This window comes from Pinus tabuliformis, chromosome J (assembly GCF_031772625.1).
Source record: "Pinus tabuliformis cultivar Carrire ecotype Pingquan chromosome J, CPIR1, whole genome shotgun sequence".
Classification (NCBI taxonomy): domain Eukaryota; kingdom Viridiplantae; phylum Streptophyta; class Pinopsida; order Pinales; family Pinaceae; genus Pinus; species Pinus tabuliformis.
The window spans coordinates 39,940,082-39,955,662 of NC_142295.1; the positions used below are offsets into that span (position 1 = coordinate 39,940,082).

A 15,581-nucleotide genomic window follows, 5' to 3' on the forward strand; every position below is an offset into this window, starting at 1 on the left:
TTAGCTCACTTTTTAAAAGAAATATATGTGAATCACTTTTATAAATAAGTGAAAGTCACTTTTACAATGGTACTTTATGAGCTACCCACTAAATTGTAACTTAAATAAAAGATAAAGAGACTTTAGAATTATAAGTGACTCACTTTTTATACTGGGTGAGAACACTTTTATATAAAGTAAGTTTAAAACATAAGCTACATGTGCTTTTTGAAAAAATAACTCAACAAAAAGAAAGACTTCAACCCAAGACCTCTATTCTCATAAAGTAACTTTGGACTAAGTGAGCTAGTTTAAAAAGTTAGTAATTTTTGGAAAAGAGGAAGGTTTTTTTTTCTCCTAGTCATTGAAGCTTTGGAGTGCTTGTTTACTTGAGAAAACTCTTTTTTGCCTAAGAAATAAAAAACACAAAACCCAACATGGGCATACAAAAAAAATAAACCTTACACCTTGAAGTTAGCTTTACCTAGAAACCAAATATTTTCCTCAATGTTAATGATTTTCCAAGATCACACTAAGGCGCAGCGGAAAAGAGCATACGCGTGAGAAAAATCATCCCTTTCTATTTCTGATTTTCCCAGATCGTACAAAGTCACAGGGAAAAGAGAATACATAGAAAGGAAAGGTATAGATCCAATAATAAAAAAACAGGGAGCTAAATAAATCGAAATAAACAGAGAGAAAATAACTAAAAAATTGCAAATAAACATTGTATACCTCCATATCTTAAAAATGACGTAGCTAGGGCTACCGGAAACCTTTTCGTGTCAAACGAAAGGGGTTCCTCACTGGAACAGATGCTCCTAACACAATAGAGTAGTCCTCTCGACCTGAAAGCAATCAGAAATAGTAGATCTAGGAAACGACAATCGGATGCAGTTCTACCAGCTTCAGATTTGGATCACCAATGGATGCAGCCCTCAAATAGCTCTGATACCATGTAGGAATTTACAGGGTAAGTTCCTTAGACAGAAAACCAAAGGACACCGCCCACAAACAGATCACAAATTAATACACCAGTGTTCTTGACGTGGTTAAAACCCTCAAAGAGGGAAACAGTCCACAGCCTAAACCAACGCGGCCACTTCAGGCAATTTATTAATAAAAGAATGAAAATTTACATAAGCTTATCTCATGAACGGTTACCCTACAGATGACCCTCCATGCTCTTTAAATAGAGATCATGGACCAATTGGGTGTTAAACCACGGATCAAGCGTCAGTAATACCGAGGAGAGAATGAACTGTCGGATCACTACATATCGTGACCGTCAGATTGTAAGTTACAAAAGTACGTAGTAAAGAAACTCACTTTACCTAAATCTAAATTAGAACAAGTTATACTTAACTATTCCCTATGTTTCGGGATATCCTAACACATGGTCGGTTGAAACTCTACCTGATGATCTTCAAGAGCTACGTTAATTTTAGGGATGCTCCTTGCCACTTCTCCCACCATAGATGCATCTTGAATTTGTGAGATCTGATCTACACCCTTGCGGTGGGGACATTTTTTGACATAATGTAGGCCTCCGCATCCCCAACACTATACAGGTGGTTTGTTAATAAATTCTGCTTCATTTTTACCAACCTGTTCATTTGTCCTGGTTTCACCTGGTACTTTAAATCTAGGTTTATTCACATTTCGGTTAGTTTGACCTTTATATAATCCTTTGTTGTTGGTGCCATTATTCCCCTTGTGGCTGGGAATAAATTTATTTCCTTTTTTATAAGCCCACTTTTTGCTCGTATCTCCCTTTGGTTTATTTTTCTAATAGTAGATCCGTGCTTTCCAAATGACTTCATCCATGGTTTTTGGGTTGTTGAATTCCAGTCGTTCCATCATGAACAGTGTAACACTGCTAATAAACTGTTGTACTTTGGCCTTTTCTTCATGAATATAAGGAACATACTGCAATAATGATGTAAATTTTGTTATAAACTCATCCATGGTCATTTGGCCTAGGCGGAGATCATGGAATTCTTTTGCTTTCTCATCATAAAACCTTTCGGTTAGATATTTTTCTTTAAAAAAATTCTGGAATTTCTCCCAAGTTATGTTTTGCTCATTGATCCCATGGGCTATTTTTATTTCCTCCCACCACAATGTGGCTTTCCCTTGAAGCTAGAAAATGGCCAGACAAGCCTTCAAATTGTAATCATACTTGTACAACTGGAAATACTTATTCATATTAATTAGCCATGCTTCCGTTGCTTCTTACTTACCATCAAAGAGAGGAGGCTTGATTTTCCGAAACTCCCCTTGGAGTTCAATTTTCTGCTTTTTCTGAGTCTTGTGATCGGACACATTACCTGATTTTTCTTCTTGGTTTTCTCCACCTCCCCCCGTTTCCACATTTTCAATTCAGAACTCTTGTTCCCTAGTTGTATGGCTATGCTCCGGGTTGGGAAATAATGGTTAATGATTATGTCTACCTGATAGGATTTTCAAAATCTTTTATTGTTCCTGCATCAATTTTTTGTTGTCTGCCCGGAGTCAGGCCATTTTACCTTTCAATTCTTGTACAATTGCCCAGATGTCTGTATTGGGATTTTGCCGCTCATCCCCCAGCTGCACCCAAACCTTAGGATTGCCTTCCTGAAATGGTGTTTTTCCTATTCCCAATATGGAACCCTGTGGTGGATTTCCAGTTCGCCTCATATTGACTTTTGTTGCCTCCTACATGCACAACACCAAGTTTCTTATTCCTTATTCCAGAGGTCTTAGTTTTGGAAACTTGAGTGCTCTGATACCATATGTAACACATCCATATTAAAGTCATAATATATTAAAAAAAATATATAAATTATTATTACCATATCACCAAAGTGCTAACTTCGATAATTCTTGACATTATAATAGTCTAAGATTAGCTTTATAAAACTAAATACAATCCATTATTAAAGCTTGAAATGCAATGACAGTTAAAACCTTAGATTTTATTATGCATTGGGTTCATAATCCATGGTGGGATCATTTACACGCGCGATCAATTAACTTATGGTTTGCAATCAATTTACATTTATTGATTTTGGACTAAGCTAGATTTGGTGTTTATTGTAAATTGTCTTTAGTCCTTAAAAACCCGCCATTTGTTTTATGCCAATTTAATGGACCTGGTTTTCCTGGCCTAGGTGGTAGTCCGATATACTCTGAGTTCTCCAACTACTACACTTTCCTTGGGATCTACCTTCCTCATCAACCGCTCTTGTAGACTCGATTGATCATATGTTGCTCGAGGGTTCTGACCTTCATTTCTCGGTGGTTTTGTTCTTGTTTGGCATTGTGTTACTCCAGAACTCTGATGGACTTCGGCTCTGTTTCGGTCTGGTGACTTGGGTCCTGGTTCATCTGGTTGCTTCGCCCGAAGTAGAGGTTTCCTTGATTATCAACTCCGTTTCCCGGAATCTGGGTTGTATTCGTACTTGTCTGTCAAACCGCCATAGCTTCTTCAGGGTCTTGGAGCTCAATTCACCGCGTCAGGGTTTCTCATACTACTACTCAATGGTAAGCTTCAACAGTTTTTCGCACCTTACATTTTCTTGTTAGTTTTTATACAGTTCCTTATGGAGGTTATCATCTAATCACTGGTTATTTGTTGTCTTTGTGGGAGGTCTTTCAGGTGCTGAAGTTTCCAAATGGTGCTGAGGAGGAAGCCCTCTTACCAGCTTCATCTTTCAAGAGAAAGAACCCACCATGTACCAGGTATTTAACTCCTATTGTTCTCCTTCTTTAGCAAGATTCTGCGGCCAGAGGATCAGGATTTTCTTAGAATTCAAATATCATAGTCATGAAGGCTTTCTCGGCTTATGGAAGCTTTGACCCTACTGTTTTAGTTTCTTTTAAACTGTAAAAATTTAAATGGCTTCGGCCATATATGGTAATTCTGGGCACTTTTCCTCGGACCACCATTTCGTACAGGCATGGTCATTTGAACCTATAAATAATGTATGGTTCTAGCTACTGGTAAAATTTCTTTTTCCTCTGTCAAGACATTGTTCATGATAGCTTTATTTATATATATCTACAGGATTTCAGTATAGATTTCGATTATTGTAAGCAGTCATATATGCAGAAATTTCGAGCTCTTTCTTAGTTGGAAATGTCTTTGTTTATAATATGGAGAAGGATTGGATATTCCTTAGGTTATATAATGGTGAAAGCACATCATAATGTTCTATGCAGAGTCTAGAAATAGCTCAGAATTTATCAGTGTCGTACTTGCATTATTTCGTTCTAAACAGAGTCTAAATACTGATGTTTAATCTTGTTAAAAGTAACAATACGCATGGAACCCTTTATGGGTGTTGGATAAATTTGTAATAACTGTATTGCTCTCATTGTTAAACTTTTTCTGTCTAAACTTATACAAACAATTTACTATACCCTGTAAGGGTTCTTTATGTTTGTAATGGGGCTTTACTTCTTTACGGCAATTTGTTTTACCAAAGCCTTTTAAACTTCAATTCCTATAGAATGAAGGTCTTTTGTAATTCCTTCTAGTTGAATTGATCAATTTATAATACATAACTTTGTATGCCTTTAACTGTATTCACTACTGAACTTTTCTGTTACTAACTTTCCTTTCCTAGGTTTGTATTTGGTATTCGCTATCTCTTAATATTTACTGCAATTTTCATTTTGAATAATGAAGGTGGTTCCTTGCTTTTGTTCATGTAACTCTTTATTTAGGAAACTTTTGAAAAGAAATCTATCCTTCAAATAGAAGATAACCTATTGATATCTTTCTAGAATTAAACAGACTAAGTAATTAAATCATTCAATAACTCAAAAAAAGGCTTATTTATCTACATAATTCTAAGCTTTACCCAGAAAATATCACTTATCTGATTATGCTTGCTTCCAAATAGATTTTAACTTATCTGATTACGCTGCTTCCAAATTTGGTCTGTACATAGACTTGCACTTTGTTTTCCTCCCTACCGTGAGATTCACTATGCCAGTAAATATCCCCCCGTGCTATCCCTGATCCCAGGGAAATTATTTCTCTCCTTAGAGACTAAGTTTATATCCATCTATCTAGTCTTAATCGGACATAGCTATCACAACCTGTGACCTCTCAGCACAGTTTCTTTTCCTTTTACTAATCTCAAATACCCCTATTTCTGTTTTCTTGGAACAGGTAATTGCCTCTTTTAACTAATTAATCAAAACAAACAACATTTACTAATAACTGCAAAATTCCTTTCCATAAATTAATTTAAGAACAGTTTATAATTTTAAAGAAAAGTAATAGTTTGGTTGGTTGGAGTAAAAACAAATATTTACATTAACGGGGGATGTTACAGTGTTGGTAAAATTCTTGAAAAGGTAAATGATTGAGTTATGATTGGTTTCAGAATTTTATATGGTTATCCAAAATACTTTCAGCATAATTTACCAACAATTTAGATAGGAATAGTTAGTTAGTTAGTTAGTTAAATATATATATATATATATATATATATATATATATATATATATTTTTCATTTTGTTAATATATATATATATATATATATATATATATATATATTAAGTTTTTTTCATTTTGTTAATATTTGATTAGGGTTTTATTGTTTATTTAGATTTTATTTTTAGAGTTAAATTATTGAGATGGTTGGCCAAAAAAAAATGAAATCACTTTAAAACTTATTTTTAATTTCGCTTGTTTCTAATTTTGTTTTTGTATTATGTTTATCAAAAACTTTCCGGCCATATAAATTTCATTTCATTCTAAACTTCGGACAAATAGTTATGCTCCTTTAAAGATTTTCCACCTCAAAGGTCACCTCTCCAATTTGTAGCACCATGTGGTCGTTGGCTTGGCTCACGTTGGCCAACCTGACCCACTTGGCTCACGTTCGCCAACGTGACCCTTTGATAAACATATCAACATCGAATCCCCTTGCAAACCACTTGGTTGGACTATTAGTGGCCTCTTTGAACTTTCAATGGAGCAACCTATCACTTTGATCAGATTCTTGTGTTGAACACAACTAATGAGGTTTGTTTCATTCAAAAATTCATCATCTCTCTATCATGTATCCTTGCCCTTGCCTTGAACTAATGTGTAGATGCTTCACTACAACCTCGCCTACCTCGCCTCTTTAACATTTGGCATAATTCTCCACAAATAACCAAAATTAAAGCTAAAATGCTTTCTATTGTATAGATATTAGACAACCTTCCAATATCAAATTTAACATAATGTATTAAAGCAAATAACTTACTTTAATCACAAACCCAACATCCCTCTCTCCAAGCTTGTCTTTGCTTTGAAATATTTATTCTAAACTCTTAAAATTTAAGAATTCATTTTCTTAATTCGGTCTTCAAATTCTTATAGAATTCCTGCCTGCAAATGATAATGACATTTTTATTAATATTACAATTTACAGGGCTCCTAAACTCTACTACATCTATTTATAACAACACCAATTTATAATTTTTTTTATTAACACTACAATTTACAGTCTTATTAAACTCTAGATGTGTTATTTATAATTTAAAACATAAAAAGATTAATGTATAATAAAAAAAATCGGAAAAAATCATATTGAAGATTTTAGTCGACGCGTTTTGAACCAGTGAGTATGGTTCATCTTCAGGATGAATCACACTCGGCGGTTCAAAAAACATCGACCAAAATCTTCAACGTAATTTTTTCCAAAAAATATTATACATTATGATATGGATCACAGAAACTTAAATTCGAACATAAAAAAATTAAAAAACAAACATCGACCAAAATCTTCAACGTAATTTTTTCCAAAAAATATTATACATTATGATATGGATCACAGAAACTTAAATTCGAACATAAAAAAATTAAAAAACATGAATAGATGCATATCTTTTCTGATACCTGAATAGTAAAGATTTTAGCATCACAAAACAATTTTCCACCACCAATAAGAAATCTCTATGGATACCACCCTCTATCTAGGCTATGCTATCCTACCACCAGAGAATGAAGGTATAAGGTAGGTATTCATTAATGAAATAAAGCAAGGGATCACACGATTTTATTGATTAAGATGAGATTAAGGTACACGACTCAATCCATTGGGCATGTGAACAAATTCTAGATCCTTCGTTCCAGCGAGATGGAAAGGTCTTGATTTAAATAAATTACTCTAATTATTTGTTTTCCTTACCATGCACGTATCACAACTCGGACGGTTTTTTGCACCATATTTGATTGAAAGAGCAATTTTATAAATATATACATGGTTCTTTGTAGATATATAGCAAACTGGAATGAAGTTTAATATTAGTGGGACGGTTTTATGCACAATATCCTTGGTTATTTGTTGATATTTTAGATATATTAATTTAGGTTAATTATTTTAGGTTTTATTAGTTAATATTTTGGATTTATTAATTTAGGTGAAAGTAATTAATTTATATTTTTTAAGTATAAGAGAAGATTTCCGGCGAAAATCACAAGATAAATTATTTGTGGAAGCGTTTCAAACTAGTTAGTGTGGTTTATCGTCAGGACAAGTTGAGAATTTTAGGTTACGATTACTTGAGAATTTTAAAAATTATTGTATTGAGGCTTTTGTGATATATATCAGAATTTTTGAGAAAAGTTTTAGGCGATAATCACATTAAAATTCATTGTTAATGTGTTTCGAACCAACAAATGTGGTTCATCATCAGGGCATGATGAAGAATCAGATCATGGTAAGCAGTTAAATAAAGAGACCGACCATTCAAATGGCTAAATAAAGAGACCGACCATTCAAATGGCTAGAAAACGGCTATTTTTGACCTAAAGAAACGGCTACATTTAACTAGGCTGCAACAACAAAAGACTAGATCACGAAAGAAAAACGTAAATTTATTTATTAATTTATTTATTTTTGTTTTTATTATTCATTTATTTAATTTTTTTTTTTTTTTATTTAACTAAATCATTTATCTAGTTTAAAGTAAAACCATGTTTGTTAAAATTCTATGTTTGTTAAAATTCTATGTTATAAAAAAAATTAACAAACTATTAGTTAAACATTATATATATTTATAAAAATATATAAGTTAAAAGATATAAATTTATATAGAGAAGAATATACATGAAAATCTTACAACTACGAAATTTTTATTTATTATAAAAATGAGGTTTAAGAATATATTAAATTTCATATTTATATATATATATAAATTAGTTGGAATTAAAAAAAAAAAAAAACCTATTTGGTTAACTAAAAATATTAAATAAAAACTAATTTAATGATATGTATTAATGTATGTAAATGAAGAAATTAAACTCAATACATTATCATTAAAGAAAAAAAAATCTTTTCTTTTTCCATTAATAAAATATATATAAACATATCTTAATAAAGAAATAATATCGGAATTGAAAATAAATCATGATAACATAAATAAGATAATAATAAATAGATAACAGGAAAAAATAATAGATAAATAGAGAAGGGAATACAGGGAAAAATCAAACACTCCAAGAGACGAGGGAGAAAATCCAAATCGGAAACCAACAGACAGAGGAAAAGAGGGGAGGAAAAAAGGAGGGGGTGAGGCAATCTAAGAGGAAAGGGCAGGGATCCAACAACGACTGATTTTCCAAGTGTCATCTCTGTTAAGATTACTCAACCTCCTTTCAATTTCAATGGCCTCCCTAAATTTCTGGTGATGAAAAGGAGCAATCCTAGCGATAACCTGGGCCCCCTCAATACATATATGATGCTTAGTATTTACCACGTGTTCTGCCAAAGCTGAAGACCAGGCCCTCCCATGCTTTAGGTCGGCTGCGTGCTCATGAATTCTCTGATTAATAGAGCACCCAATTGCACCAACATAGGGAGTCCCACAAGAACAAGGAATGACATAGACAACTTTCATATCCTTGGGGTCAACAGGGTCTTTTACAGACCTTAGGGAGCTCTGAAGGGTGTTAAGGGATCTAAAGGTTGAGGGAACATTATGCTTTCTTAAGATCCTCGCAATCTTGTCAATGGTCCCCTAGATGAAAGGAAGATGTACACCTAAGATATGATCTTTAGGGTCTTTTTTAACCTTGGGACCTCTACCAGCTTTGAGGAAAGCTTTAAGACCTTGGTGCCTACTATACCCATTTTTAACAAAAACATTAAGGAGATGGGCTTTCTCTTTATTAAGGTGGTTTTCATCATAAATTCTCATCGCACAAGTAGCTAGTGTATTGAGAACACCAAGCTTTTGTGCGGGGAAATGATGAGACTTGGCATGAAGATATTGCTCAGTGTGAGTTTTCTTTTGAAACACCTGGTGGGAGAAAGAACCATCATCCTTCTTCAAAATGAGAACATCCAGAAAAGGCAGGCAACCTCCAACTTCTTGCTCCATAGTGAACTTTATGGAGGAAGATTGATTGCTGAGATGCTAGAAAAAAATGCCTAACTCTTCTTGGCCATGAGGCCAGACGACACAAGTGTCATCTACAAACCTCTTCCACAGCTTGGGAAGGAGACGAGCTGAGGCAAAAACCTTGGATTCAAAGTCTTCCATAAAAATATTAGCCACAACAGGGGACAGGGGGGAGCCCATGGCAACCCCGCAAGTCTGCTCATAAAATTCACCTTCAAAGCAGAAGAAAGCAGAAGTAAGACAAATTTGTACTAACTTAGTGGTATGAGAATTAGTAAGACGATTAATGACATAGATGGCATCCTTAATGGGGATGCTAGTATAAAGGCAAACTACATCAAAACTAACAAGAGAGTCCCCATGATCAAACTTTAAGCCCTTTAACTCGTTAACAAATGAAGAAGAGTCTTTGACGAAGGACTCAATTCGACCAACTAGGGGTTTAAGCTTCAAGGCTAGGCATTTGGCCAGGAGGTAGGTAGGCCCTCCTATGGTGTTGACAATGAGCCTCAGGGGGGGGCCATATTTATGGATCTTCGGAAGCCCATAGATCCTAGGAGTGATTGGGCTACTTTCAATAAGCTTGTGGAAAAAAATGCCCACAGTGCTACTAGATTCTTATTAAGCTTTTTATAGCTACCGCTATTACACAGGTGATCCAACATCTTCTTGCGATAATCCACCTTGTCCATGATCACAGCAACCCCACCTTTGTCATCTTTAAGAACAACAATATCCGTATTCTGGTTCAAGGATTTTAGGGCATTAAATTCTTCCCTGCTAAAGTTTTTTTTATAGGGCTTTACTTTCCTGAGGACGACAACGCAATCCTGTCTAATGGTGTCTTTAATATTATTAGGAAAGCCTCTAATCCCAAATTCAACGTCACACATAATCTCTTCCACAGGGATTTTTCTAGGAGCAAGGGAACAATTTAACCCCTTCTCAAGAAGATTAAAGACAGAAGGGGGAAAAGAACAACTAGAAAGATTAACTACTTTATTATTATGAGAAGGAATACTATTATCATTATTAATAGCATTATTAATATTATTTTTAATAATATTGTTATTATTATTTATATATTTATCTTTATTAATATTAATATTAGTAAAATTATGAGAATACTTTTATATATACATATGTGAGAATCCCTTGATGATTATTTCAAAAGTGTTATTCAGAGCAGAGGAAAATGGAGAAATAGGGTTTCTGACAAACCCTTACACGGCGCAGAGACAAAGAAAGCAGACTCTGAATCAAGCAGTACTGCTGCCAGAGTGGGTCTGGCTGAAGTGGTAGAAACAGTCAATGAACATCACGATGGGGGAGGCCGTAGGGCCTCCCCCCATAGGCCGCAACAATGGAAATCGGCCTCATAGGGAAGAAAATGAACAGCCCTCAACTAGAAGAGCAGAACAGCCACCGGTACAGCCTGCGCAACAGCAGGAGAAGAATGATCTGGTAGATCTGAACACTGAAAAAGAAAACAACCCTGCAGCACCTGAAGAACCAAATAAGGCATCGTTGTCCACCTGCAAGCCCATTGTAGCAAAACGACCCAAGATCGTCTTACCCAGTCATTGAATCAATGCACAAATACAATATATGAAAGACCATGCGTTGATAGGAAAATTTATAGGCTATTGGCCTACTGAAAAAGCTCTGCAAGGATGGATAACCTCAAAGTGGAAGCCTAAGGGACATGTAACCCTACAGTTATGCCCCAACGGTCTTTTTATAGCCATCTTCAACTGCATTAAATATAAAAATCATGTTCTAGATGGAGGACCCTACTTCTTCAATGTTGTGGGTCTATATCTACGAGACTGGATAGAAAGATTCAATCCAGACAAGGAAGACTTCAGTTGGGCACCAATATGGATTCGTATGTATTCCTTACCTTTGGAATACTGGGATGAAGAATCACTTAAAGCTATTGGAAATGGGCTGGGAGAATTCATAAAGATTGTCAAGGAAACAAAGCTTCATCGGTACACCTCATATTCGTGCATCTGTGTTTATATGAAACTCGGCAAGGCACTCACGGATTCGGTAAGTCTCCTTCACGATGACTTTGAATGGATTCAACCCATAGATTATGAACATGTGCCCTTTAGATGCAGGAAATGCCATACCCATGGACATTTATTCCGTGATTGTCCTCTAAATGCTCCTCCTAAATCTACAGACCATGGGGGAAAATCTGATGCGGAAGGGTTTACCAAAGTTGCTAATAGAAAGAAGCATAACAAAAAACCCCCTACAACACCAAAAAATGTAATACCATCCTCCGATGCACCATCCTCTAGCAACAGTTTTGACCTTCTGTCAAACCTAGATATGCCAGAATCAGATCCCTCCATTTTAGCTAAGACAACTTCCGCGCCATCCACCAAACCTTTTGTTGTACCTACTCCTAATGACGCTAGTCAACCATCATTAGTGAATAACTCAAATCCGTAACCAACAACCTTGCAACCTATCCCCCGTCAAGATCACAACAAAGCCCTATCGTCCACAAAATGAATGGACATTGACAACTTGTTGACAGACCCACTCAACACAACCGCCCACATGGAGGAGAGCAGTCAATAAAGTCACATGGAAAAAGAACTTGAAAGCTTTGATCTAGGAGACCTAGACATTTTTCAGTCTCGAACAAGAATGCAAAAAGAAAGAGTTTGACAAAATACCGGACAAGCAACTTGAAAATCTGGAAGTAGTACTCTCAAGAGTGCACCATCACAGCACACTAGGCATACAACAAGGAAGCAGCTGGGATGGGAAACACATTACCAAAGATGGGAAGAAAAGAGCCAGAAAGACAGATTTACAACGCACTATCCTCATTGGGGAAATGCTAGTGGAGTCCGGAAGGTGCTCCAAGTTGACTAAATACTTCAGATCCTTACCTACCGATCAACCATGAAGCTCATCTCATGGAATGTTCGAGGAATTAATAGTCTCGGGAAATATAGGATGATAAAGAACATGATACAGCATGAAAGACCGCATATTTTCTTCATGCAGGAAACAAAATGTAATACTAGCACTTTAGCTTCCATTTTATCCAAAGCCTGGTCGGGATGCCAAACTGTCATGATAGATGCAACGGGAGCTTCGAGGGGGCTTGCTATAGCCTGGAACATGCAGCACATCTCCCTTACAGATTTCCATGCTTCCCATCATTTCATCCAAGCCACTTTTCACATCATTGACACCAATATACATGGTCACTTGACAAATGTATACTTCCCTCAAGATACTCTGCAAAAGAATACGTTGCTAAAATCGTTGGAAACTCTCAACTCCACTAGAACACATCCACTCTGGATCACAGGCGGTGACTTCAATATGATCACATGGCTGGAGGAAAAACAAGGCTGCAGAAGGAAACTAGACAGTGAAAGCAGCAGCTTCAAAGATTACATTCAAAATAATTGGCTAATTGATTTACCATTTGATAATGGTCTTTTCACATGGAATAATAAAAGGTCGGGTTCTCAACAAATTACATCCAGGTTGGACATATTCCTCATCTCTGATAACTCAGTACATCTAGGAGGTGATATTAACGCCTCAATACTCCCCATTGCAGGCTTAGATCACTGGCCCATTTCCCTGCAATGGACGAGTCCTGGAAATTCAAACAGGAAACCCTTTAGATTCGAAACTTTTTGGCTCACTCACCCTGATTTCAAAAATATGGTCAAATCAGCTTGGGAGAGCTTTATACCCTTTAGCAGCTCAACTATGTATAAATTCCAATAGAGGTTGAAGCATATCAAAAGGCAAATCAAGTATTGGAATCACACCACATTCGGTAATATCTTTCAAGTATAAAAAGTGCTCAAGCAAAGCATGACAGAGCTACAACAGAAGATCACCATAGGAGGCAAAACCGAGACTTTAGCAAGCCAAGAATAGGCTCTTCTCACACAATTGGAAGAAAGAAGGAAACAAGAGGAAATGCTCTGGAAACAAAATTCAAGAATCATATGGCTAAAAGAAGGGGAAAGAAATACCAAATTCTTTCACCACACAACTATCCAAATAAGAATGAATAATACCATCTCGCATATTCAAAATCCATAGGGAGAGAGAATGGAGAAATAGGAAGATATTGAGAGAGATCTGATTAACCAGTTCCAAACAGTACATCAAGAGCCACCTATAGATAGACAGCCTGCAATAAACAAAATACTCCAGCATATTCCTAAAATTATAACCGAAGAGCACAATCAGCTCTTGCTGCGACCGATAACTATGATGGAAGTAGAAACAACCTCAGATCAACTGAAAGATGGGAAGGCTCTAGGACCTGATGGCTTCACCTCTAACTTCTACCATCACTTTTGGGATTTAATCAAAGAGGAAGTCTGGAAAGTGGTAGAAGAATCATGAGCTATGCATTGGCTACTTCCTTCTCTCAATGCAACATTCATAGCTCTCATTCCCAAAGAAGATCAGCCAAGTACCCCGGAGAAGTTCCGGCCCATTGCTCTGTGCAATGTCATATACAAAATCATTTCGAAAGTTATTGCCAATCGCCTCAAACCGCTTCTCCCTCTTCTCATCTCGCCAGAACAATCGGGCTATGTTGAAGGACGTCAAATCTTGGATGGCATCATATTGACTCATGAAATCATTCATTCCTTAAAGAGCAATAAATAGGTAGGTATGCTTCTTAAAATCGATCTCTCTAAAGCTTTCGACAAACTAAGTTGGTCTTATATAAGACAATTGCTTACTGCCTTCGGCTTTTGCCCGACCTGGGTTAGATGGCTTATGAATCTCATATCCTCCCCCATCTACTCCATCCTAGTTAATGGAATCCCTTCCAAACCCTACTACCCATCTAGAGGAATTCGTCAAGGTGACCCTTTATCCCCCTTCCTCTTTATTATTATGGCAGAAGGTTTGGGTCGCCTTATAAAGAATGATGTTCAATCTCACGACCTCAGAGGCATCTCAGCCCATGGAACCCCTGCTATAACTCATCAACAATTTGTTGATGACAATATGTTTTTTGGACATCCTTCTGTTAGTGAAGCCTGTGCCTTCAAAGCTTTGCTAGAAACCTTTTCAATGGCCTCAGGAACCACCATTAATACTACTAAATCTCAAATTTTTTTCTTCCACACTCCTCCTGCCACTCAAAGAATAATTGCCAGAATCATAGGATTCTCACAAGATAAACTCCCATCTAAATATTTGGGCTCTCCATTGATCAACTCTACCTTAAAGTACGCCTCCTGGCAACAACTCATTGAGAAAATCAAAAGCCGCCTATCGTCCTGGACCTACAGACCTCTCAACATGGCCAGTAGGCTCATTCTGATAAAAGTTGTTTTACAATCCATGCCTCTCTATCTCTTCTATGTTCTTGCAGAATTTTGCAATGCAACTTTTTATGGGGCTCCATAGGGCAAAACTGTAAATGGGTGCTAGTAAAATGGGCCACGGTCTGCACACCAAAAACGCAGGGGGGTCTAGGACTGCGAGACCCGCAACACAGTAACACTTTAATGGGAGCACGAATATGGTGGCAGTGGGTTTCAAATCCACAGAAGCCATGGGCACAAATATAGACTACAAAATATGCAAATAATCGTCCGTAGGAAGAGTTGATTAGAATCACCACTAGGGACACCAGAACTCTAATTTGGAATGCAGCAAAACAACATAGAGATCTAATACAAAATCATAGCTTCTGGGAGATACACGATGGTGAACTACGCGTTTTGGGGTGGATTCATGGCAACAGAGGCCAAAAATTGCAGAAATCCTACCCTTTACAAATCATAATGGAAACAACATCAACCAAACTGACCATGTAGCACAATACTAGACTCAAAGTACCAATCAAGGCTTTAGGCAATGGAAACCTATTGAATAGATAATATAGCATGAAACTGAAGCCTATAACTCGGATCTACACAAAGAACTCACCAGCAGGAAAATCAGATGTACCAATGGAAAAGATGTTCTGAGATGGGGCTACACTCCTAGAGGAACTTACACAACAAAAGAAGCATATAAGTTGATGCTCCAAACACAGGAACCAGTTGATCCTGCTTGGAATCGACTATGGACTACAGGAATATGGCCCAAAATCTCTACTTTCACCTGGTTGCTCTATCATCAAAGAATTCTCACTTGGGACAATTTAATTAAAAGAGGATTCCAGGGACCCTCCTACTGTCCT

General features: G+C 36.5%; 1 protein-coding gene across 1 annotated transcript; it reads left to right on the plus strand.

The window, feature by feature from the left end:
• The first annotated feature begins 14,281 nt into the window (after window positions 1–14,281).
• LOC149225360 (uncharacterized) lies at window positions 14,282–14,800 on the plus strand. The gene has a single exon (XM_089379918.1). The coding sequence runs from the start codon at window positions 14,282–14,284 to the stop codon at window positions 14,798–14,800; it is 519 nt and encodes a 172-aa protein (XP_089236044.1).
• The last annotated feature ends 781 nt before the right edge of the window (window positions 14,801–15,581 follow it).